The sequence below is a fragment of the Panthera uncia genome (genome assembly GCF_023721935.1).
Source record: "Panthera uncia isolate 11264 chromosome B2 unlocalized genomic scaffold, Puncia_PCG_1.0 HiC_scaffold_24, whole genome shotgun sequence".
Lineage (NCBI taxonomy): Eukaryota > Metazoa > Chordata > Mammalia > Carnivora > Felidae > Panthera > Panthera uncia.
Window position 1 is genome coordinate 102,398,550 of NW_026057580.1, and position 23,470 is coordinate 102,422,019.

General features: G+C 42.6%; 1 protein-coding gene across 1 annotated transcript in view; it reads left to right on the plus strand.

Moving 5' to 3' along the window:
• UST (uronyl 2-sulfotransferase) overlaps positions 1-23,470 on the plus strand; it is a 193,033-nt gene that overhangs the window by 56,735 nt on the left and 112,828 nt on the right. The window contains exons 3-4 of the mRNA XM_049654668.1: positions 6,381-6,536; positions 18,761-18,840. Coding sequence (XP_049510625.1) covers positions 6,381-6,536; positions 18,761-18,840 — 236 coding nt within the window. The remainder of the gene's footprint in view (positions 1-6,380; positions 6,537-18,760; positions 18,841-23,470) is intronic.

Below are 23,470 nucleotides of genomic sequence, written 5' to 3' on the forward strand. Positions count from 1 at the left end.
CTAAGCCGAAGTCAGATGCTTAACCAACTGAGCCACCCAGATGCCCCTCAGCTAGTCTTAGAATGGGGCCCAGAAATCTGTCGTTTTAAAGTCCCACAGGTAATTCAAATATACAGCCATTTGGGAACCACAGCTTGTAACATACCATATTAAATGCCATTTTGCAAAGACTTAAAAGCAGAACTGATGTAAATTCTTCTAACGAGACCAGTCCCCAAGGAGTCCTGTAATCATACGCTATGGAAGTCTTGGTCCAGACCAAGCATGCTTTTCACCTAGAAAGTCTTCTTTGTCCCCCTTACCAATGCAAACCAGGGACAAGCGATTGAAATTGTACACGTCATCTGGTGGTAGTTACTGTTGTGCTCAGGATTTTGGAAAGACTTCTGTTTATTTGGCATGTTCCACACAAGCCTGTCAGCCCCTGGGGATTTGTGGCATTTGCAGAACTTACAAGCAGGCAACATAAAAATATATAATTCATAGAGTGAACTATTTTGGAGCTCCCTTCACTTTTACAAATTGGCCATAAAATAGAAACCACAGACATAACATTCGTATAACCATAGTTGCCAAGAATGAAGAATCGTTTGGGGAGTGGGGGAGGATGAGGACTTTTAGTGTGTACTTCTTTATAGGGCATCCAAAGAAAGAGTAAGTGTTAGAAATTTGTTTGCGAAAGATAATGGTAATATTACAGTTGGGATATAGTTTTCTGCCTGATCCTTGGCAGGTATCTGTTGAAAAAAAATGGGGATGTTGGAGTTGACCTTAAGAGGCCTTTAAAAATCATTCAGCTTGTCTTTGAGGGGCATCTGCTTGTCTTGATAGGCATTTCAGGTGTATTTAGGATTTCTCGTGTGTTTTACTATGACTTACTGCTTCCTGTTTTTCCCTTTCCTGGTGGAAGTGCTCCACAATATGCAAGGCTCTGTGATTGCCTACAGTAGACTAAGGGGAGGAGTGAAGGGAACACCACATTCTTCTACTCTCCTTCACCCATTAGCCGCTTTGACATTCTGGGATTACGTTCACGTCTAAAACATGTCCTCTGGAAGCAAAAGGAGAGGCTGTGTGACTCCTGTCAGTTCCACCTGTGCATTCCAGTGACTTGGGTAATGGATGCGTAATGGCCGATGACACTGGATGACGTGGTAGACTGTTGAAAAATAGCATTGAATGGAGTTGGACGCATTCAAGATATAAAAGAGGAGATGGTCAGTCTCACAGAAGTCACACTAAAAATTATTTCACCATTTGATGTTATATATTAGAGTGTCGTCTTGGGGTCCAGAGAGCTGTGAGCTGGGCTTTAGTTGTTATGTGCCACTCTTTGACCTTGAAAATGCCAAACGATCTCTCTGAGCCTCGGTTTGTTCATCTAAAAATAGTCACGGTATCTCCCTCACAGGGTACTCGAGAGGATGAAAAGATGACATAAAAGAAAGCCCTCGCCAAGCCAAACACATTGGGCTGAGTGTGACAATGACAAAGAGTAGGAGTGCTGGGGTGGGGAGGGGATTGGAGCGGGTGGGTTATTCTAAATTGCTCTAGACCTCAAACTCTGTTCCTCTGTGAATCCGTGATCTATAGAGAAGAGAGGGGCACACTGGGAGTCCCTTAGGGCCAATTAATGATGCTTAAATTATTTGATAATTTAACCTTCTAGAGAGATGTGCAACTAGAGTAAAGACAATTACACTCTCTGACTCAGTATTGTTAACAAGGATTAAAAGCATTTACCTGGCACAAAGCCTAGCACAGGGTCAGGGTCAGCCTTTCATAAAAATCAGTTCCTTCCCCCCTACTTTTCCGGAATGAAGGCTTCAAATAAAAAAAAAATGACAATGATTTTTAAAACAGACCTTCAGGAGCGGATCTATAGCTCTACCCAAGCAGGGATGAATCTACTTGTTGCCGTTCCGAATTTTAACACCTTATCCAACATCAGCACATTGATTTAGCCTGCTAAACTTGCCAATTTCCAGAGCATTACATAGGTTCTTTTAGAAAATGATTTAAAAGCCCCATCCTAACTTTGAGAAAGGTTTATGTTTGTGATGATGTATGTTGTGTCTTTAACAATAACCAGACTGATTCCAGAAGCTTCATCTAAAAACACATTTTCTAGCTCAGTTTTTATACCCTGTAGCTGTATATTGGTGTTTACAGAAATGGTATAATAGAGTCACAGTGGGGATGTTCAGCTCTCTTTTATTTTCAAATATTATTGTAGATACAGCTGCAGGAACAATGTGGGGAATTTTTGTTTTTATGGAAGTGTTCTTTTTTTTTTTTTTAACCAAGTTCTGATTGACATGTAACATTATGTAAGTTTCAGATGTATGACATGATGATTTGATATTTGTATACATTGCAAAATGATCACCACAATAAGTGTAGTTAAATCTGTCACCATACATAAAGAATTTTTTTCTTGTCAGGACAAAAGTGTTCTTAAATAACAAATATTTATAACTGTTATGTGAGAGCCTCCCACAAGACTAATGATGGAATTGGAATGAAAAGTTTTTCAAAAGTCAACAAACAACTAGAAGGTTTATAATAATATCTTTAGTTATTAGCAAAAGGAAATAGATGGGAAGCCTGCCACGGTGTAATTACCCACAAAATTCAGGAGAAATTAAGTGTTTTCACCAAAGGTTTGTGCCTCTCGGTTCTTCATTTAAATCTTCTGAGATACACCTGTACTCTTGGAATAAAGTGCTTGGGTATGCGGTAACTCATCTTGGTCAGCAATTCAGACGGAACGAGCGCTCTCCGTTGCTGTTCTATACTGTGCTAGAGGACAAGGAAAGACACATTGATCGCAATTCTTAAGCCGTTTATTTTTTCAAAGAAATTAAAACTTGTCTTTATATCAGCAGCTCTGTCACAACTGCAGTCTAAACCCCAGCCTGGTGATTATGGAAAGTCCAGCTTGCAAACGCTATTGACATCCTGTTATATTTCAGCCTCCCTGGATCATAACCTCATGAGGAAGAACATATCTGATTTATCTGAGTATCTGAGTTCCGCAGTTGTTGTCAGAAAGCGCTAATTTTGGGGTACTCACTGATAAAACCATAAGTACAATGACCTATTAGAATGATTATCCTTTTACCCTGGTGCCTTTTATATTAGCATTTGGGTAGAAAGATCAGCTGTGTTTGAAGATTCTCCCGGTCTCACATTTTAGCAGAATCATTGTGTTAATCATTGTTAAATAGCATAATAAGCCCTCAGAGGATCTAATCAATCAATGTTTGTTGAAGCCCTATATTTATATACATGGCATGTTCTAGGCAATATGAGGACACACAATAGAAGATACTGACTGGTTCTAAAGAAACAAGGTGTTGCTCATTAAAAAAAAAATTCTGGAAGAATTATATCAAAATGGTACATGATGGGTTGCTAAGTGAGTGATAGATATAATGTTTTACTCCAATGACAATTAGCCTTTAAGCTCCAAATTTATGAAATGCTCCTCTATATAAATGTAAATATAGATATAAAATATTTCATAAAAATAACTAAGCCTGTAATTACAGAGGCAAAATTCATATTACATACAGTAGGCACGTTTGGGGTATATGTATATTTATATTATACTATATTCTTTAGCTTGTGGCCTTCTGTTATGGGTATGTGCTGAATGAAGGACTCTTGGTTAACATTTGTCAGTTCTTACTCAATGCTGAGCATTCAAAATGGAAATATTTTTATTGGGGATATAAATATTTAATCAGATGCTTTTCATAATGGCTTCTTAGTCTCTAAGAATCATTTAAACTGGGCAATTAGAAAAACAAAAGAGGGGCACCTAGGTGACTCAGTCAGTTAAGCATCCAACTCTTGATTTCGGCTCAGGTCCTGACCTCATGGTTCATGAGATCAAGCCCCATGGTGGCCTCTGCACTGACAGTGCGGAGCCTGCTTGGGGTTCCCTCTCTCTCCCTCCCTCTCACTGCCCCTCCCCTGCTTGTGCACATGCTCTCTCTCTCTCAAAATAAATAAACTAAAAAAAAGAAAAAAAAGAAAAAGAAAGAAAAGGCATCTATATTGGGAAACTATCTCTGTTTGCAGATGACATGATCTTGTATATAGAAATTCCTAAAGAATCCACCCATAAAAGCTATTAGAGCTAATAAATGCATGCAACAAGATTGCATAACACAAGATTGATGTACAAAAATAAACTGTTTTTCTATCAGTGAACAGTCAATCCAAAAATGAAATTAAGAGAATAATTCCATTCATAACAGCATCAAAAAGAATAAAAGGAGTATTAGGCTTGTACATTGGAAGCTACAAAACATCAGTGAAACAAATGAAATGAGAACTAAATAAGTGGAAAGATATCCCATGTTCATGGACTGGAAAACTATTATTAAGGTGGTAGTAGTCCCCAGAATGATCTACAGTTTCAACACAATCCCTATCAAAATTTCAACTGCCTTTTTTTGCAGAAATTGACAAACTGGTCCTAAAATTCATATGAGATGCAAGGGACCCAGAATAGCCAAAACTATGTTGAAAAAAAACAAAGTTAGAGGGACTCCCCCTTTTCAATTTCAAATCTTACAACAAAGCAATAGTAATCGAGACTCTGCGGTATTGGCATAAGAATAAACACATAGATCAATGGGGTAGAATTGAGAGCTCAGAAATAAACTCATACATTTATGGTTAGTGGATTTTCAACAGGGTGCCAAACAATTAAATGGAGAAAGAAGCGTCTTCAATAAATGGTGCTGGGACAAATGGATATTCACATGCAAAAGAATGAAGTTAGATCACTAGCTCACATCACACACAAAATAAACTCAACATGAATTAAAGACCTAAATGTTTTAGGCCACTAAAAATATAAAATTCTTAGGAGAAAACATTCTTGGGTTAGGCAATGATTTCTTAGATATGATACCCAAAGCACAAGTCACTAAAGAAAAATTAGATACATTGAACTTCATCAAAATTAAAAACTTTTGTACTTCAAAGGACACGGTCAAGAAAATGAAAAGGAAACCCATAGAATGGGAGAAAATATTTGCAGATCATATATTTGCAAATCCAGAATAAACATAGAACTTTTGAAACTCAATAATAAAAAGACAAATAGCCCAGTTTTAAAATGGGCAAATGATTTAAACAGATATTTCTCCAAAAAAAATATACAAATTTCCAATAAGCACGTGAAATATGGTCAACATCATTAGTCATCAGGGAAATTCAAATCAAAACAATGAGATACTACTTCACATCCATTAGGATGGCTATAAAAAAAAACAGGCAAAAACAAGTGTTGGCAAGGATGTGGAGAAATTGGAACTCTCGTGCATTGCTGGTGGAAATATAAAATGGTGCAGCTGTATTGAAAACAGTTTGGAAGTTCTTCAAAAAATTAAACAGAATTGCCATATGATCCAGCAATTCCACTCCTAGGATATACTCAAGGTGAATCGAAAACATATGTTGAAAAAAAAAAAAAAAAAAAGAAAACATATGTTGACACAAAAACTTATACACACATGTTCATTGCAGCATTATTCATGGTAACCAAAAGGTGGAAACAATCCAAATGTCCATCAACTGATGAATGTATAAACCTGATATGGTATATCCATACAATGTAATATTATTCAGCCATATAAAGTACAGATTCATGCTACAGTATAGATGAATCTTGAGCACATTATGCTAACTTAAGCCAGACACAAAAGGTCACATATTTTATGATTCTATTTATAAGAGATGTCCAGAATACTATAGGCAAAATCATGGAGTCAGAAAGCAGATAAATGGTTTCACGGGACCAAAGTAGTGAGGGAAATGAAAAGTGACTGTTAATGGGTAGGGAGTTTCTTTCAGGGATGATGAAAATGTTCTGGAATTAGGTAGTGGTGATGGTTGCTCAACTGTATGAGTACATTAAAACCACTAAATGGTCCACCGTGGAAGGGTGAGTTTTTATTGATATCTTGATTTTTTTATTGCTATCTCAATATTTTTCCTTGAGCACTCTACAAACGAAGTTCTAATAAAGCATAATATAACTTGCAAAAGCATACTGTCATCACAGCACATATTTATATATTTTGTTCCTAAGAAGAAACAAAAGAAGCTTCATAATTAGGCTTAGGATTGGCGTAAAAGCTTACCAGTTGTAAGTGTCGGTGCAGAAAGGTAATGAGTCCGCCATTTGTCCCGAGTCGTACTATGAGGACAACCATGAGTCCAGTGCTCCTGTTCTCTCTTTGACTTGACATGGACCCTTCTTGCTTAGATTGATCAGACATTTGTTGTCCTGAAACTGAGGGAAGAATCCCAAGTATTTTCACCCGAGGTCTCATATTTGCTCTCTTGTTCTTTCCCAGGTGCTACCTTTCCCGAGCCAGGTCGTGTACAACAGGGTAGGCAAGTGTGGGAGTCGTACTGTGGTCTTGCTTCTGAGAATCTTGTCAGAGAAGCACGGATTCAATTTGGTCACGTCAGACATTCACAACAAAACCAGGCTTACTAAAAATGAACAAGTAAGTTGTCGCTGCCCGTGGTTAAACTGTGCTTTGTGTCAATTCATTTGTGTAATGAGTGGGTGCCTTACAAGACATCCTTCAAACACCTAACAAATGAATAACAGAGTTGCAACGTCATACTGTATTTTTGGCCGAGTGTTGAAGGAAATGTAAGTTAAAGTCTGAAGGCAGTCTTTAGACAGGAAGTTTCCCTGAAGGGATACTTTTATTAAGATGGGTGAAGGACAGTATACACTCATCATTGTCTATTTAGCTAAAATTAGCCATGCGTAATTCTCAAATGGTTACACCACTGAGCTATAAATAATGCCGACATCCTGACAACAAAAGTAGGAAAACTATTTTCATTATTTCTTCTTTTCCATTTTTTCACACTTAGGGTTATACTACAGAGAAAGCTCTCTTTGGTCCAGGAATCTGATTGGTTGATGGGGGCAGGAACTTCTTGCTATGGGTGAGCTCAGGGGGTCTTGAGTTTCCAAAGCAGCATTTGGCATATTCAGTGGAAGCCAAAGAATTACCCCATTTCCCAGGAAGAGTTCTGTCTGGTTTCTTTGTTTATTTGTTTGTTGAGAGAGAGAGGGCGTGAGCTAGGGGCAGGGAGAGAGAATCCCACAGGTGGCAGAGAGGAAGAAAGAGGGAGAGAAGGAAGCGGGATTCACCCGAAGCAGGGTTTGTGTTCACCCGAAGTGGGGCTCCAACTCATCTGATGTGGGGCTCCAACTCACGAACCTTGAGATCATGACCTGAGCCAAAGTCAGATGCTTAACTGACTGAGCCTCCCAGGCGCCCCAAGAATTCTGTCATAACGTAGCCCAATGATGTGAGTGGACATGCTGGCAGTAGATTAGGGGTGCTGTAGTCTGCCAGGAAGCTATGAAGACAGATTTTACTCCGTAAGTTTATAGAAAAGCAGGGTCCACAGTCTCCACTGAGGTGCTTTGCTCACGTACAGAAGTTAGGCGCAGTGCTGGCACAATCATTTTACAGGGTCAGATGTGTTTGCCTAGTCTCACGAAGTTGCTTCTATCCCCTTAGATACTTAGGATGTATGAGTAGCCACCAGCATAGGTCAGGCTTCCTCAGACAACAGAACCAAAAGGATGGAGATATCTATACTGATAGATAGATAGATAGATAGATAGTTTATTATGAGGAATTGGCTAATCCAATAACAGAGCCCAAGAAGTCCCACAGTCTGCCATCTGCAAGCTGGAAACCCAGGGAAGCCATTGGTCTAATTCAGTCTTACTCCAAATGTGAAGGCTTGAGAACCAGGGGAGTCAATGATGTACTCCCAGTACAAGGGCAGGAGAAGATAAGACGTGATATCCAAGCTTAATCAGTGAGGCAGGAAAAACAGGGAGAACTCCTTCCTCTACATATTTTGCTGTTCAGGACTTCAAGGGATTGGATGGTGCTCACCCACGCTGGGGAGGGTGATCTACTGTATCGCTTGGCGATCTATTTTACTGAGTCCACGGATTCAGATGCTAATCTCATCTGGAAACGGCCTCGCAGACACACCTAGAAATATTATTTAATATTGGTACCCCTTGCCATATGGGTACCCCTCAAGCGGACGCACGATATTACCCATCACGCCACCCAGTGAGTATGGAAATATTTGGGGAATAAACATGGCACATGGTTTACTATCAGATTGAAACCATAATTATGAACATTTTTACCCATGGCTACTTTTTTTCTGGCATAATCCTCACCTTTGAGGCATTCAAAACCTCACAAACAGAAGGGATCTCATTATTCATTTATGATAGCCTGTCATTCTTTTTTATCTTGGGGGCTAGTACGACTCTTTTAAGACAGCAACATAGCCAGTAGTCCTTGCTGTAAAGCTAGTATGTTCAGTGTCTTCCAGTGTAGAGATCAAAAAGCCCATGCCTTTGAAAACTTCCATGAAAGGCTGAGTATCAAGTTTGAATAGTCATTCCCAATTAGCAAAAAATATTTTGAGATCGGCCCTTATAGGTTGTGCGGTAGGCTTGCAATAGAAAAATTACACTTGGTGACATTTAAGGATATCACATTTTATGAATAACCTTAGTAGGGGTAGGTTCTCTTTAATTTCCTTGCCTGATCAAAAAACAGTTATTATCAGGCTAGTTATGCCCTTTTCACTGCCTGAAAGAGAGTGACTATAAATAAATAGCCTATGTTATTGCAGTTTTATTACAATTATTAAATTTGTCTTTCCTTGGAGCCCTAGGTCTTTGGGTCTGCGTATGGATTACTTTAAAATATTCCTATGCATGGAAAGGGGAAACCGCTCAGTTCTCAGATGCCTCATCAAACTCTGTAGCTTAACTTTAGTTCCCACTGCTAAAAGGGTACAAATAACCCAGAAAGAACAGGACAAAGGGAACTGAAGTATTAGACACTGGGATGTTCAGGAAGGCCCTAGAAGAGAAAGGACAATAGATATAAATATACTGGGGCTTTGCACAGATAAACCTACTTTGTTTCCTACGAGAAGCAAACATGAGAAAGTGAAATACAGTTGTAACTGTCATGGGAAGCATTTTAGACATAAAGACAACAGTAATTTACTAATGCTATGTACATTGTTACATCTAGAAAGGGTTAAAGACAAAGTCATCCTCTTCTTCTAAAAGAGAGGTTAGCTCTCATCTGTTTGGAATGATTGGCTTGTCTGGAAGCCAGGGAACAGACTAGACAATCTTTTAAGGTTCTTTCCAGCCCTGTGATTCTGTGATATATTTATACAACTTCTAGCAGAATCTGTGTATGGTGTAGTTGAAACATTTCTGATTCCTGTGGTCAGTGTGACCTAGAATATATTTCATTACTTAGTTATTCCAGATTCCTATTAAGTTATAAGGCACGTCCTAAAAACTCAAGGAACTGATAAGGTTGAAAAAAAAAAAAAAACGATTTCGATGTGAAAGCAAATGTAAGAGTGACAGCTGTCTCTCTGCCACTAGCTGACTGGCTGTGACATGCAGAGGGAACCGAGAAGTGACAAGAACCCGGTGTGAGGAAGTCCAAGAGTGTTTAAAGGAACTGTTTTCCTCGTTATATGCACCCCTTTGGCTAAAGTTGCAAAGTGCACAAAACAAGAGGAGGAAAAGAAACATTATTTTAACCTAATATATTGAAGCAACGATTTGTGGTCAGAATAGCTCCTCTGCTTGGTAATTTATTAAAGGAAAAAGGAAGAAGTGATTTAGTAGGTGAGTGAAAACTTTACAGTCAGTGGTTCCCAACCTTCAGCAGGCGAGCTCCGAAAATGTGTTCCCATGGAAACATTGTTCTCCATAGTTCATAACAATTCCACTTCAGGTGCGGTAGGAGTTAAACAGAGTCTTGTGGGCTGGCCAGGCCTCTCTCCACCATGTAGAACAGTTCTTTTATGAGAAAATGTGTTCCGAGTTCCCAACTACTGACTTACAAATGAACTTTGGAATCGTGTCCACTATAAGACTGGAATTATCTATACCAGTCCATTCATACACAAAGGCACTTGTCTGGGCCAGAGTCAAATCTGTGTATACATTTCTCCCCAGAAGATAGCTGTCATTATACACACACACACACACACACACACACACACACACACACACACACACGTAGTACTAAGTTTAACAAAGTCTATTTAATGGAATAAGACGTTGAAGGGATTATTAAAAAGGAAAGGGAGCATGAAGACACCAACTGTTACAATGCCAATTGAAAGCCCATTATATCTGCCCTTATGGAAATAGAAATACCATTGAAGTTTATATTTTTAAAACTACCTCAACAGAAGAGCATAGGCAGATGCTACTGCCCAGATGCTGGGCCTTTTCGGGGCATATGACACAAGCTCATGGTGACATCATTGCATTTATACTCTGAAACCAGATTTTGGATTCTTGGGCTGGTGTAGATAAAATCTTGGAGCATGCAGATTTTGAAAGGGAACTATTTTGCGGAAGACAGGAGAGTGATCGCCAAGAGACTCATAACCATCTTCGTTAATGGTCTGACACTCTCTCAGAACATCAGTCTGAGTACAGCAAAGGTACACCCCAGGAACAGGATATAAGGATTCAGAATTATTTCATTCTTGTTGAAGAGGGGCAAAAATTGTTGGCGTGGGGGCCTAAGGAATGGAGAAAGAAAATAATTTCACAGTTTTATTTATGTTGGAGCTACTGAGAATTGCAAATTGGAAACAGCACTTACTACATGCTAATTATTTTCCTTCATTATTTCATTTAATTCTTTTGGACCAAAAATGATATGACTGAGTGAGTATAATTCTTTATTTTATGGATGGGAAAATTAAGACAACCAGATTAAGTCACTTTCCAAATGTAACATAATAGAATGTCTGTGCTGTTTGGACTTGAACCTACGTCTTCCTGAATCCAAAGCCATTCTCCTAACACAGTGGTTTTCCACTCTGGCCGCACAGCAGAATCTCCAGCGGAGCCTTTTGAAACATATAGTTGCAATGGCCCTTCTCCTGGAGATTGTGGGGTAGAGTCCAGAAAACTTTTTTTTTTTTTAATGAAATAAATGTCACACAGGGTTAAGACTCCTGTCAAAACTATCGTGCAGCATTGTCCTCTAAGACACTGGAAAAAAAATTTTTTTGAAGAAAATATCATGGTTAAATAAATTTAGGAAACGCTGCTCCCAGGTCCCCCTCTAGGAGATTTATAACAATTGTTCACATTTTAAAGACTGAGAATTCCTCCAGTTAAAGGCAAAGTTGACACTCTATTTATCTGGCTTTCCCCTAGAGTTTCCTAGCCTTAATTGACCAGGGGAGCCTTCATGAATGTTTGTAGCTGTCACATGCATCCCACAGAACTCCAACTCACAGCTTGGAAAATGCTGGACTAACCTATTCACTTCTGTCAATCGTGCCAGGAAAGGCTACTATTTCACTATAAACTTCACATCTGCTTTGACGCTATTCAACAGCTATTCAAATGATCAAAACCTTGAAAAGTATTCAAAGAATTGAAGAGACAGAGACCCTGTGCCCATGTGCTCTAGATTGCTTTAGTCTCTTGGTCAAAACCAGAATTTCTTCACCATGTTTTAAACCTCCCTTTGCCTTTCTCTCACCAGTGCAAGTTCAAATCCTGACTGTGTCTGTGTAGAAGTGTAACTCCAAAATGGAAAACTCACCTAAAGAAACCATGGTGGCTTTGGAAATGGTCTAGAGGCCATGAGGGCTCCTCCTGGGTTTCCCTAGGGCAGGGGCATCTGGTCTCTCTGGGTTTTTTGTGTGTGTGTTTGTCTGTTTAATGTTTATTGTTGAAAGAGAGAGAGAAAGCAGGGGAGGGGCCGAGAGGACCCAAAGCAGGCTCTGTGCTGACTGCGACATTGGGGTTGGAACCCACAAACCCATGAGATCAGGCAGGACCTGAGCCAAAGTCGGATGCTTAACCAACCGAGCCACCCAGGTGCCCCTGGCCTCTCTGTTTTAACAAAGGTTCACTCACTCCTTTATGGAGTCGGTCTCGCTATTGTTTCTTCATTTGTTTTGGTGAATACTTACTAAGGACTTACTAATAACACTGCACGTTAAGCGCCAGATGTTTGTGTACCTTATTTCTAATCCTTTAATTAACATCCTCAGGAAAGTATTATCGCCCCATTTTATAGGAAGGAGCAAGTGTTCAAGAAGAATGGGGGAGAATAAGACTCGAAAGTGAACCAGGGTCAGATCCTGGAGAACTTTGAATCCTAGGCTAAGGAGTTGGAACTTTATTCAGTGGGGAGCCATTTAATAAACAGTTCTTAACCATGACAGGCATCAAAATCTTCTGGGGAGCTTTTTCACGACACATGTTTCCTGGCCCTACTACAAACAGGTATTTGTATCTTTGAGGGGAAAAAAATTCCCAAAGAAATCTTCATGCACAATTCTAGTGAAAAATCATGGCATGAAAGGCTCTAATTATTAGAAACTTGTCTTTTTATTAAAGTGAGCACTCCACTAAGCAAGGAAAGTTCCTTTTTCACCTGAGGGTCTCTCAAACCTCCAAAGACATCACGCTTCCTCTGAAGTATTATCGAGTGGTGCCTCCTCAGAAGCCTGCACATTTATCCCTTGCTTGAAACCTGCTGGAAAAGTCTCCGTAGAACGACCCTCAAAGTTTCCTGACTTTATAGTAGCTGTGACCGTGTCCGCAGGCATCGGAGCTGCTCCAACCGGACCTCGGAATCAAACCAAGGAGATTAGCAGAGAATCAATCTGTCTCCAGGCCACAGGAAGGATGAACTCTGCAAACAAGGCCTTATCTTGGATTCCTACAGACAAAAGCCGAGTCCGCGAAATGGAAACTCAGTAGAAAGAAAAGGTAAAAAGGAGGTAGAAGCAACAAGGCCTGAAAAATTCAAATGTTTTCTCCTCCCCTTCCAATTGCAGTGGCGAGATTGACTCTGCTCTTCAGACCCACCCTCTTTGCCTTGTTCATGTCATTGCCCCCCCTGGTGGACATATTCTTCATTGCAGGCATTTGTTGCCATGAGCTGAAGATGGGTAGACCATCCTGGCTGGAGCTAGACAGGCTTCTTCCCCACGCAGGAGGAAGAGGGGAAGATAACGGGAGCCTATAGCCATCCCCCCCACGCTTTGAGGTTAAAGGGCCACAGATTTCTCCCCTGAGCTGCTCCCTATTTAGCTATGATGTGTGAAAAACATGTCTTTTCTTTCATGAAGATGTTTTCCAAATTATAGGGCGTCTAGTTACTCACAAGTGACACAAGGATTCAGACCTGACTCGGGTCAACACTCTGTCAATTACTGCTGACAAGTATTTTCTAAAGAAGTCGGGAGCAGAGTCTTTCACTCACTAGCTGTGCTGGTAGAACCACAGGTAAAGGTTTTCTGCTATACCATCCCACCAGTTAGATTGAAAACAAAGTTTAAAATTACTTCCTCGCAGATCGTCTGCATTATACATTCTGTTTGATTCTTGCCTTTTTTTTTTTTTTTAACCTCAGTTCTTTTTCATTCTCAGATGTGCTGTGATTCAACCTCTTCCTTTAGGTACATTCCATTCCATAGCTTCCCCCCCACCCCCCACCCCCCCAGTATTTTAAATTCATTCCTGTTCTTCTGAAAATGTACTGTTTTCCCACCAGGAACGTTAAAAAACATATCTTCTCTGATATTTTAATGCTTTTGTATTTAATTATTTTTAATCCTTTTCCACCTGTTGTAACTTTCTTTCAGTTTTTCAACATATCACAGGACGGATAGAAAAAGCACATCCCCATAAACCCTCTTTAGTCCCTGGAGTTATTTTGCTAACCGACCTCTTCCTCCCTTTGTAAAAAAAAAATTTTTTTTTGATGTTTTTTATTTATTTTTGAGGCAGAGAGCAAGTGCGAGCTGGGGAGGGGCAGAGAGAGAGGGAGACAGGAACCGAAGTGGGCTCCATGCTGACGGCAGGGAGCCCGATAACGGGGCTCGAACTCACTAGCGATGAGATCATGACCTGAGCTGAAGTCAGACACTTAGCTGACTGAGCCACCCAGGCACCCCCCTCCTCCCTTTTAAGAGGTCATGTATAGATCAGAAAGCACTGGGAATGGTAGGAGATTGCAGCTTAGTGATAAAGAGCAGGATTCTTTGTGTCAGACCGACTTGTGTTTGAATTCTGATGCCACCTTTTTCTAGCAGTGAGATCTTAAACAATTTACACAGCCCTTCTGTGCCTGAGTGTCTTAACCTGTAAAGTGTAGATAATACTACTTAACTTGTGGAGTTGTTTGAGGATGAATGGCAGCATGTGAAGAAAGAGCTTCTGGACACTGCAGAGCCCAGAAACCACCCAGGAAATGATAGTTTAGTGTTGCTGTGTCTTAGATGGTGTAACACCAGGGTGATGAGTGTATAGGTCTGTCCCAGAAAGGCTAGCTTCCATTGCCCAAGAGATAATTCTGTCTTCAGTGAGCCGTACGTTTCTTGACTCCAAAGAAGTTCTTCTGGAAGGGGTATCTTCATGCCATAAACAGTGATGGGGTATGTGTTCTGTGCTAGGCTTTCTGGGGGAGCAATTAGAGCCCAGCCTCGACCCTCAAGGAGCTTACAGTCTGGCTCAAAGACAGCACACAAACTCAACTATGATGTAACGTAAAAAAATGTATGTCCTGGAAAATCCTCAAAGCTCTGTGGGAGACCAACGAGGCAACAGCATTTCTAGCCAAAGATGTTCAAAACCAAACCCGTTTGCCCTGACTTCTGCAGCCAGACGTGTTCCTGCCACGAGTTCCCATCCCCACGAATGGGCACCAGCCTGTGTCCGAATCCGGCCAGGGCTCTGGGAAGCTCTCTTGACCACTCCCTCTCCTTCCCTTCTGCTGCCACCTGGCCACAGGCCTGAGGAAGATCCTTCTTAATGTCCCTAAACCTCCCCATCTGTCTTCACTTTCAGTGACTTCCTTCTGTGGTCCTCAACCCTCAGTACCTTTGAATCTACTGGAGGACTTGTTAAAACACAGATTGATGGGGTCCCTGAGTGCCTCAGTCAGTGAAGTGTTCAACTCTTGGTTTCGGCTCAGGTCATGATCTCACGGTTTGTGGCTTCGAGCCTGGTGTCAGGCTCTGTGCTGCCTGTGTAGAACCTGCTTGGGATTCTCTCTGCCCCTCCCATGCTTGTGCGTGTGCTTTCTCTCTCTTTCTCAAAATAAAGAAACGAACAAGAAATACCCCACACAGACTGATGGGCCCCACCCCCTAGAGTTTCTTCTAATTAGGTTGGTTGGGGTGGGGCCTGAGAATCTGCATCTCTAACAAGTTGCGACCCCAGTTGCTGCCGACGTTGCTGGTCTGGGGGCCACACCAGGAAGCACTATTTTAGTTCATGCCAGCGTCATTTCCTCTTGGGATTATTGCCCCGTCTTCCTAGCTAAGCTGTTTCTAACCCTTCCTTTCTTTACATTCTCCGCCCCGATCTCAGATCTGGAAAGAAAGCCCTTTCTGACTGTGGATTGCCCATAGCATAAAGATCAGAATCCCTCACATGGCCTGCAGGGCCCTCAATTACCCGCTCCTACCTTCCTCTCTAGTTGTTTCTACTGCCCTGCAGATCCCACAGCCGATGCCTAGCACACAGAACTCCTGGCAGTTTTAATATCCAGGTCATTTCGGGTTTTGTCCTTTGCATCTACTGTTTCCTCTGTCTGCAGTGCCATGGGTCCCTTTCTTCACTTGCTGACTCCTGTGAATCCTTGCCAACCACTCAGGAGTGCCTCCTTGAGGAAACACTAACTGTCCACCTACAGGCAGGGATAGGCCACTCACCTCTGTGCATTCTACCCCATGGTGGTTATCACATAATGGTACCTCCCTACCAGTCCAGCTTGCCGGCAAGACTCTGAGCTTCCTGAGAGCAAGAACCCAATCTTTTATCCCTATAGCAACAGCCCCAAGCAGTACATTGCCTGACACAGAGTTGGAAATCAATCGATGTTGAATAAAAGGAGATCCGGGAAGGCTACCTTGAAAGAGGTAGGCATTTTAGCAGGATGTAAAAGGTGGTTAGGGTTTGGACCTGCAGAGAAAAGAGGAAGAACATTCCAGAAGAGGAAGCTTGAGCCTGCGCTTGGATATGGTCAAGCTTGGACACAGTATAAGGAAGGACCAAGGAGAGGTCTTGTTTGTCTGGCCACAGGACACCTTAAATGCCATTTGAGGGTCATAGTAAAGGTAAAATCAACGTAACTCAGCAAGTGACTAAATACGAGTGTCAGGAAAGACCCAGATCAAAAGTGAAATGGTATGGATACCATACCATTAGCCAAGTATGGATGAATGGAGAGTACCATCAGCCAGGACCACACTCTGCAGAGATGGCGTAAGCTGGATAAGGAGTAAAGATGGACGAGGACCGAGAGTGTGGTCCGGGTCATCGTGGATTTGGGGACACCATTAGGACACACTCCACTGTCTTGTCTTTCTGTGTCTTCTCACTCACCTCAATGATGTCTTGATCTCCAGGGCCTCCAAAGCCTAGTAAGTACTCCATAAATGCTGAGTGAATGAATGATAAATGAATGTAGGCAATGGAATCAGAATAAAGGCCAGCAGTGGCCTCGCATGAGCCAAGGAAAAGGACAGGTGGTTTCTGAGACGATTTTAGGTAGTGCCATTATCACTCGTGATGCCACCCGTGCAGATAAGACTCGGGCCAGAGAAACGGCAGGCCGCTGGCAACCGTGGAGGTCCAGGACGAAACTCCGGGGAAGGGCAGCAGGGGCACAGGAGACCACTGCCTGCCGTTAGACCTAGGGAAAGTCTTAGCATTCGTGGAGACAAAGCAAAGGACGCCTTGACCATAGTGCCTTATACCCGTGCTTGCGGGGCTTCGTACGTGGTTTCGCTGTTGTGTGCAGAAATGGAGCGTATGAGAGCTGGATATACTCTCCGACTTCGGTGTACCAATGCACTAAACATGAGCATTAGTACTTCTCGCCTACGTTTAAGGGTACGTCTAGAAAGAGTGACGCGCTGTCACCGCGAATCCGTTTCTCCTTGTGAAATAGACAGCTTTAGGACTATTACGACACTGTTCTCCAAATCGAACCACTACAGCTCTTCCATTAAATTGAACACATTGGCATGCGTTTACAGGATATATTATGATGCTGAATAGGTGAAAGAAACAGTTGCCCTTCTGACCTGTTCTTCCAGTCTTCCTGTACGATACGAGGGACTCTCTCATATTACTTTCATGTGTGCAGAGAAATACTTGAATCAAAATAATCTAGAGATTAAAGCATTATGTGGTCTTCGCGTTAAGCACGTTTAACGTAGAGTTATGTTTCTAAGCAAACGGAAGTCTTCGGTTGTGCTTCCAAATCTGTAATTCTATTTGTTAGATCCATCAAAAATGAAAATTTATGTGACCCAGCAGGAAGTTCTGTTGCCAAAAACAGGTGCTGGGACATGCAGGGGGTGTGTGGAGGGAGGGAGTGGTGCACAGAATAAACAACAGATAAAGAAGCAGGGTTCAGTTTCCTTTTATACTCAAGCTTGGGGACAGGCAGATCATTATTTACCCAGGCGTGCCACTGATGAACCGTGTACGAGGTTAGGAAGTGCCAGTCATTTACCTTTAAAATTCAATTTCATTTCTTCAAACAGTCGTTGTGAGCCTGAATATCTAATTAAAGGCTTTAGACACTGAGATCCTGCTGTAACAATCTAAAATGCAGGTAGTAGGGGGAGTTAATTCATTCAATAAATATTTGTTGAGCATTTATTTATGACGTGAGCCCTGTGCCGGACATGAGGGAACCAGGCAGATTCAGGTTTTCTGTCTGGCTCGACCCAAACCTGGAGTTCTAAACTCTGATTTTATTGTGGTTATTGCTACTGTGGCTAACACATGAACGACCGCCTTTGTTTCCAGTGTTCTACGTGGACTGTTTCCGAAGAGGTAATGTACATCCAAAGTGGCAATTTTCAATGTGCTTTAAAAAAAATTCCACTGTGTGTCAGTATTGATGGGGCCAATTCGAAAATCTAAGGAAAGTGGAATTCAGGAAGTCAGGGAGTCAGAAGAATGCTTGGAATTTCTAACAGATTTTACTAAACATTTTCCGTATCATGACATGTTCCAGAAGACCGTAAACGTTAGTTTAGACAAATATAAACTCCTCTTCGCCTTGCTGATAACTGCAAATAAATACTTCAGATGACCACCCACCAGAAAACCAAGAAGTTTTGGGTGTTTTGTGTGTTCCCTATAAAATACTTGCTTTGTACATTCTTGGAATCAAAAAGGAACATCGTAAGGTATTGCCTCATTTTGTTCTCGCTTTTAAATTCTGCAGACCTGGCTTCAAATATTTCTGTATATCTCAAGAATGTAATTCTAGAAATTTAAAATGATGTTTAACCTCTTGCCTTGTTTTGACTCCCAAAGAAGGGGCATAGAGACATTTTTTTACTTGCATTTCAGTACAGCCACACTGAATTCTCAAGTTAAAATGACTTAACCTGTCACATTGTTTTCGTGGTAGCGATCAACTAAATTAAATACAAGACTATCGATTTCAGCAAGAAGCCTAATGTAAAGTTCACAACTGTTGCACAAAACACAGCTGTTTGGCCCTGGTCCAAGTGGTAATAAGTGAGGACAAAGGAGTAGGGAAGATAACCTTTAGCTTAATATAGTTCAGTAAATTAGATCCTTTATATGCTAATTTTGTACTTTTTTTAATAGATGGAACTGATTAAAAATATAAGTACTGCCGAACAGCCCTATTTATTCACTCGACATGTTCATTTCCTCAACTTCTCAAGGTAAGATATTTTCCAGCTTAATGGTTCTTTCATTTCTTTTTAGCACTTAAACTCCTTCTAACGAACAATTATTTTAAAATCCACCTTCGTTTTCAAAGTAGTGTAATTGCCCTTGAAAGGACTTTTTTTTTAATCCATTTATTTTGGCTGTGGAGGGATCCAAATTTGAAATATTTGGACAGAAGCTTCAGTTCTTTCTAGAATACTAATCTTAAATCTTTTGAAGACTTGAAATAATTTGAATGCACAGCCATTTGACGTGACAGTTGTGATTTCTTAACGATGTTTATATATTTTTGAGAGAAAGAGAGCACAAGGGAGGGGCAGAGAGAGAGAGAGAGGGAGACCGAGGATCCCAAGCAGGCTCTGCACTGACAGGAGACAGTCTGACGCGGGGCTCGAACTCACGAACCGTGAGATCATGACCTGAGCCGAAGTCGGACGCTTCACTGACTGAGCCACCCAGGCACTCCCCGTAGTTGTGTTTTAAAGAAAAAACTCGGCTAGGTGCTAAAACAAACAAACTCAGAGGCAAGGGATAGGTGTTTCGACAGATATTTCGTTGCACATTTTTGTACCATGTGAACCCACACGGGACTCTGGGCATAACTTAGTTGAGGAGTGATGTGTATTTTATCGGATCTAAGTGCTAGTACTGGCCTCTCCGTACCTTTTTCATATTGCATTTGATTATTCTAAATCTTGCATATTTGGTGCTGGTGGGGGTATTTTAGAAATCTGGTTTTTTCTTCAGCTGCAGATAATGATGCAGATCTTCAAATTTACGTTGTGAGACTCTTGATCTGTTCAGTTGCTAACTCCCAAGTTCTGGGCACTCTCTTCCGCCGTTAGCCTGGGTCCCCTGTCACTGCGCTTTACTGCAAACCGGTGGCTCTCAGATTCCTCCTCTCCATGGGCTGGCCTGCGTCTGTGCTCACAGTTGGTTTCCGATGACAGAGCACAGGCCCCGGGGGCAGATCCGCTCCACAGCCCGGGGACCCCTGGGCCTCCCTTATCCTCTCACAGGCACTTCCCTTACTGCTGCAGCTCCCGCGGGGATATAGGACCTCGCAGGTCTGCACTAAGAGGCCTTGCTGGCTGATGCTGGCCTAACGCCCCGCTGGGCCAGGCACCCAGGGAGGCTGGCGCTCAGGGAAAGACAGGGCTCTGCCTGAGTGTTAGCTGCTTCCGAATTCACACCTGAGCTGCCTGGCTCAGCTTCCCTGCCATGGGATGCCTACCTGTCTAGGGGGTGGGAGCTTTTAGCCTTCAAAGGGCTGTTGCACCAGGCCCTGCCGTGCACCAGGCCCTGTGCAAATCAGGTGAGATTCAGCAGAGCAAGTTATGTAGCAAGTTACCTAGCGACAAAGAGCAGGCGCTGCCTTATATTTAAAAGTAAGCTCTCCCTGCGATTTCCCCGCCTCCCTGCTACCCAGAGTTCCCTTGGATGGTGAATAGGCATATAGGACACTGCCGATCAGCCTCCGCGACCCAGTAGCCTGAGCGTGTTTCCCACCACATTTGTAGAGTGGCCTGGTACTGGATTGTCTGGGGTATGCGCCCTGCCTCTCACTTCCAGCGGCCGAGAACATGTAACGGGACGTAACTAGACAACGAGGTCGTGTTAGCTATCAGGCATTGCATTTTACGACTTGCAAAGAGCAGAGCACGCCCACCCCCGCGCCTTGCTTTTCTGGTGAGCTTCCTTCCGTGTCACCCCTGATGTCCTCTAACCTTTGATTTAACTCTTCTTGCTTCAGGGGTCAGGTTTTTACAACCAAAACAAATTGCAATGCAACAGATTTTAATACTTGACCCAGGCCAGTGTAAAGTTCTAATGATAAGCCAAAGCCAGTACCTTAATCGGGTCAGCAGAACTGAGCACAGCATGGTAACCACGTCTTATCATGGCCTCTACTATTAAATACATGTCCAACGGGCACCTGGGTGGCTCAGTTGGTTGAGCATCTGACTTTGGCCCAGGTCATGATCTCACAGTTTGTGAGTTTGAGTCCCACAGCAGGCTCTCTGCTGTCAGCGCAGAGCCCGCTAAGATCCTCTGTTCCCCCTCTCTCTTCCCCTCCCCCACTCATGCTCTCTCTCAAAAATAAACATTTAAAAAACAATAAACGCAACATACATACATACATGTCCAAGAGTTTAGTCTTGATTAATTTAATCATGAAAGAAAAAAATTGATAAACACCTTTGAGAAGACAGCACGTCGCCAGAAACCAGTGTTGGCCTGGCCGCCAGGACCTCTGGCTGTCAGACCTTCCCAATGACCATGACTCTGGGCTAGCAGTTTCACCTCTGGGTGGGGATGGGAGGTCTCTGTTTTCCCATCTATGAAATAGGAACAGTTTCTGCCCACTCCTGCCTTGTAGGGATGCTCCAAACACAGGAATGAAGGAAAGCCCTTCAACTTTTTTGAGGGGAGGATATTACATACGTGCAAAGTGGAGTTTATATTTTTACGGGGAAATAATTTTATCTTAAATAAGATAAATCCAGATATATACTGACTTGCTTATGCACGCTTAAAAAAACATGTACCAAAATAGATCATTCTTTTTTTTTTTTAATTTTTTTAACGTTTATTTATTTTTGAGACAGAGAGAGACAGAGCATGAACGGGGGAGGGTTAGAGAGAGGGAGACACAGAATCTGAAACAGGCTCCAGGCTCTGAGCTGTCAGCACAGAGCCCGACGCGGGGCTCGAACTCAAGGACCGTGAGATCATGACCTGAGCCGAAGTCAGACGCTTAACCAACCAAGCCACCCAGGCGCCCCAGATCATTCTTTTTTTTAACATATTTTTTAAGTTTTTTAAAATTAATTTTGAGAGAGAGAGCGCAAGTGGGGAGGGGCAGAGAGAGAGAGAGAGAGAGAGAGAGAGAGAATCCCAAGCAGTCTCCACACCGGTGCAGGGCTTGAACTCACGAACTGCAAGATCATGACCTGAGCTAAAACCAAGAGGCGGACCACCTAATTGACTGAGCCACTCAGGCGCCCCCAAAATAGATCATTCTTAACAAAGTGTAGCAATTTATACTTGAGCAAGACTGAAACACGTACTCCTGTTTTCCTTACGGAGGAGATTGTTCTAAGTAATCTTTCCTGTGGTATATGCCAATAATCTTTGTTGCCTCGTACTTTCCTATTAATTCTCATCTGGCATCCCTGCATAACTTGTGATTTTTTTTTCCATCCAGGTTGTGTGTCTATTTGTGTATTAGAAATGACGCGTTCCTATGTCTCTGGCAACCGTTCGGCCCTAGGGCAACTACAAACTACCTTTGTAGTTTCTCGTCGAAGTGGTTTGTGAGAGCGTTCTGCCGCCTCTAGTTTTAGCATATGTGCTGCCGAAGCGAGCACATCGTTCTGCCGCTGCTGAAAGACACCTGTACAGTGTTGCCAGTTGGCACTCAAGAGGCATTGCCGTCGAAGCCTCTTTCTGAGCCGACGGCCGAGTTCCTGAGCAGCCTCGCGGTGTCTCCCGAGATACCTTGAGGAGAGGGCCCGGCTCGTGCTGACTTCTCCACCTTCCATTCCATTTTGTTCAGTCAAACACGTGTTTTGCCGGGCACCCTCTATGTCCTGTTCACTGGTGGAGGACCGGGGCTTCCACAATGAACTAGAAACGCTTTCGCTGCTTTAGGGCAAGCGTCTGTTCTTCTTCCATCGAGGAAGGATTGGCAGCAAAGTGTGATGGGCTTTAGGAGAGAGAGTGGCAGTCTCTCCCACAGGGGAGGTGGGACCCTCCCTCCCTGAGGGAGGAAAAGTGGAGGGCCTTCCAGAACAGGAGCCCTTGCCTCTGGGATATGAGGGACAGGTCAGCGTTAGACAAAAGGGAAGGGCACTGGCGGCACAGGGACCAGCATGAGCTAAAACCGGACAAAGAGAGGGACCAAGAGGAATCCTTGGATGGGAGCCCCAAGGGTGAGCACAGCAAAAATGGCTGGCAGTCAAGAGTTCTAAGCAGGAAAAAAGAGCGACTGGCCTGAGCAGCTCTGCTCCTTTTAAAAAGCCCACGCTATCTGCGGAAGCGATCATGTCCTCTCCTGCCACCCCACACGCACAAGGCGGCGGGGCGGGGAGGGGAAGAGGGGTGCCCAGGTACGAGACCTCCATATATACGGGCATACAGAGCAAGCCCCCCAGTATACAATTAACAGAAAAACATCTAAGTGGGAACTTGTTAAGAGGGCTTTCCCGTGCTTTTAAAAAATGACTTCCATATTTTGAATTGTAAGGCAAAGAGATAATTGAGCTACTCTTAAGAAACCTACCACGATCGTTGCTGACAGCCGTATGGTTGGCTCGTTTCAAGATAATGAGGTCATTAAGAGAAAAATTGATAGTGCAGCTTAATATTCTTGGTTGATATTTCGTTTCTAGTCTTCCTGACATTCTTAACACGCAGCAAGACACTTCCTGGTGAGCAGAACATAAGAATGGAAGTCACCTCTCTCCCCACACCTCGTGCACGCAAATGTTCTGAACTTCTGAAGCGTGCGGCATTATCCCAGGACGAATTGCCTTTATTTCTTTTTTTCCCCTATTAACTATGGCATCCTTATCTTGAAATATAGACCCTCTCCTGTGAGCTCTTGGTGATTAGATAGCC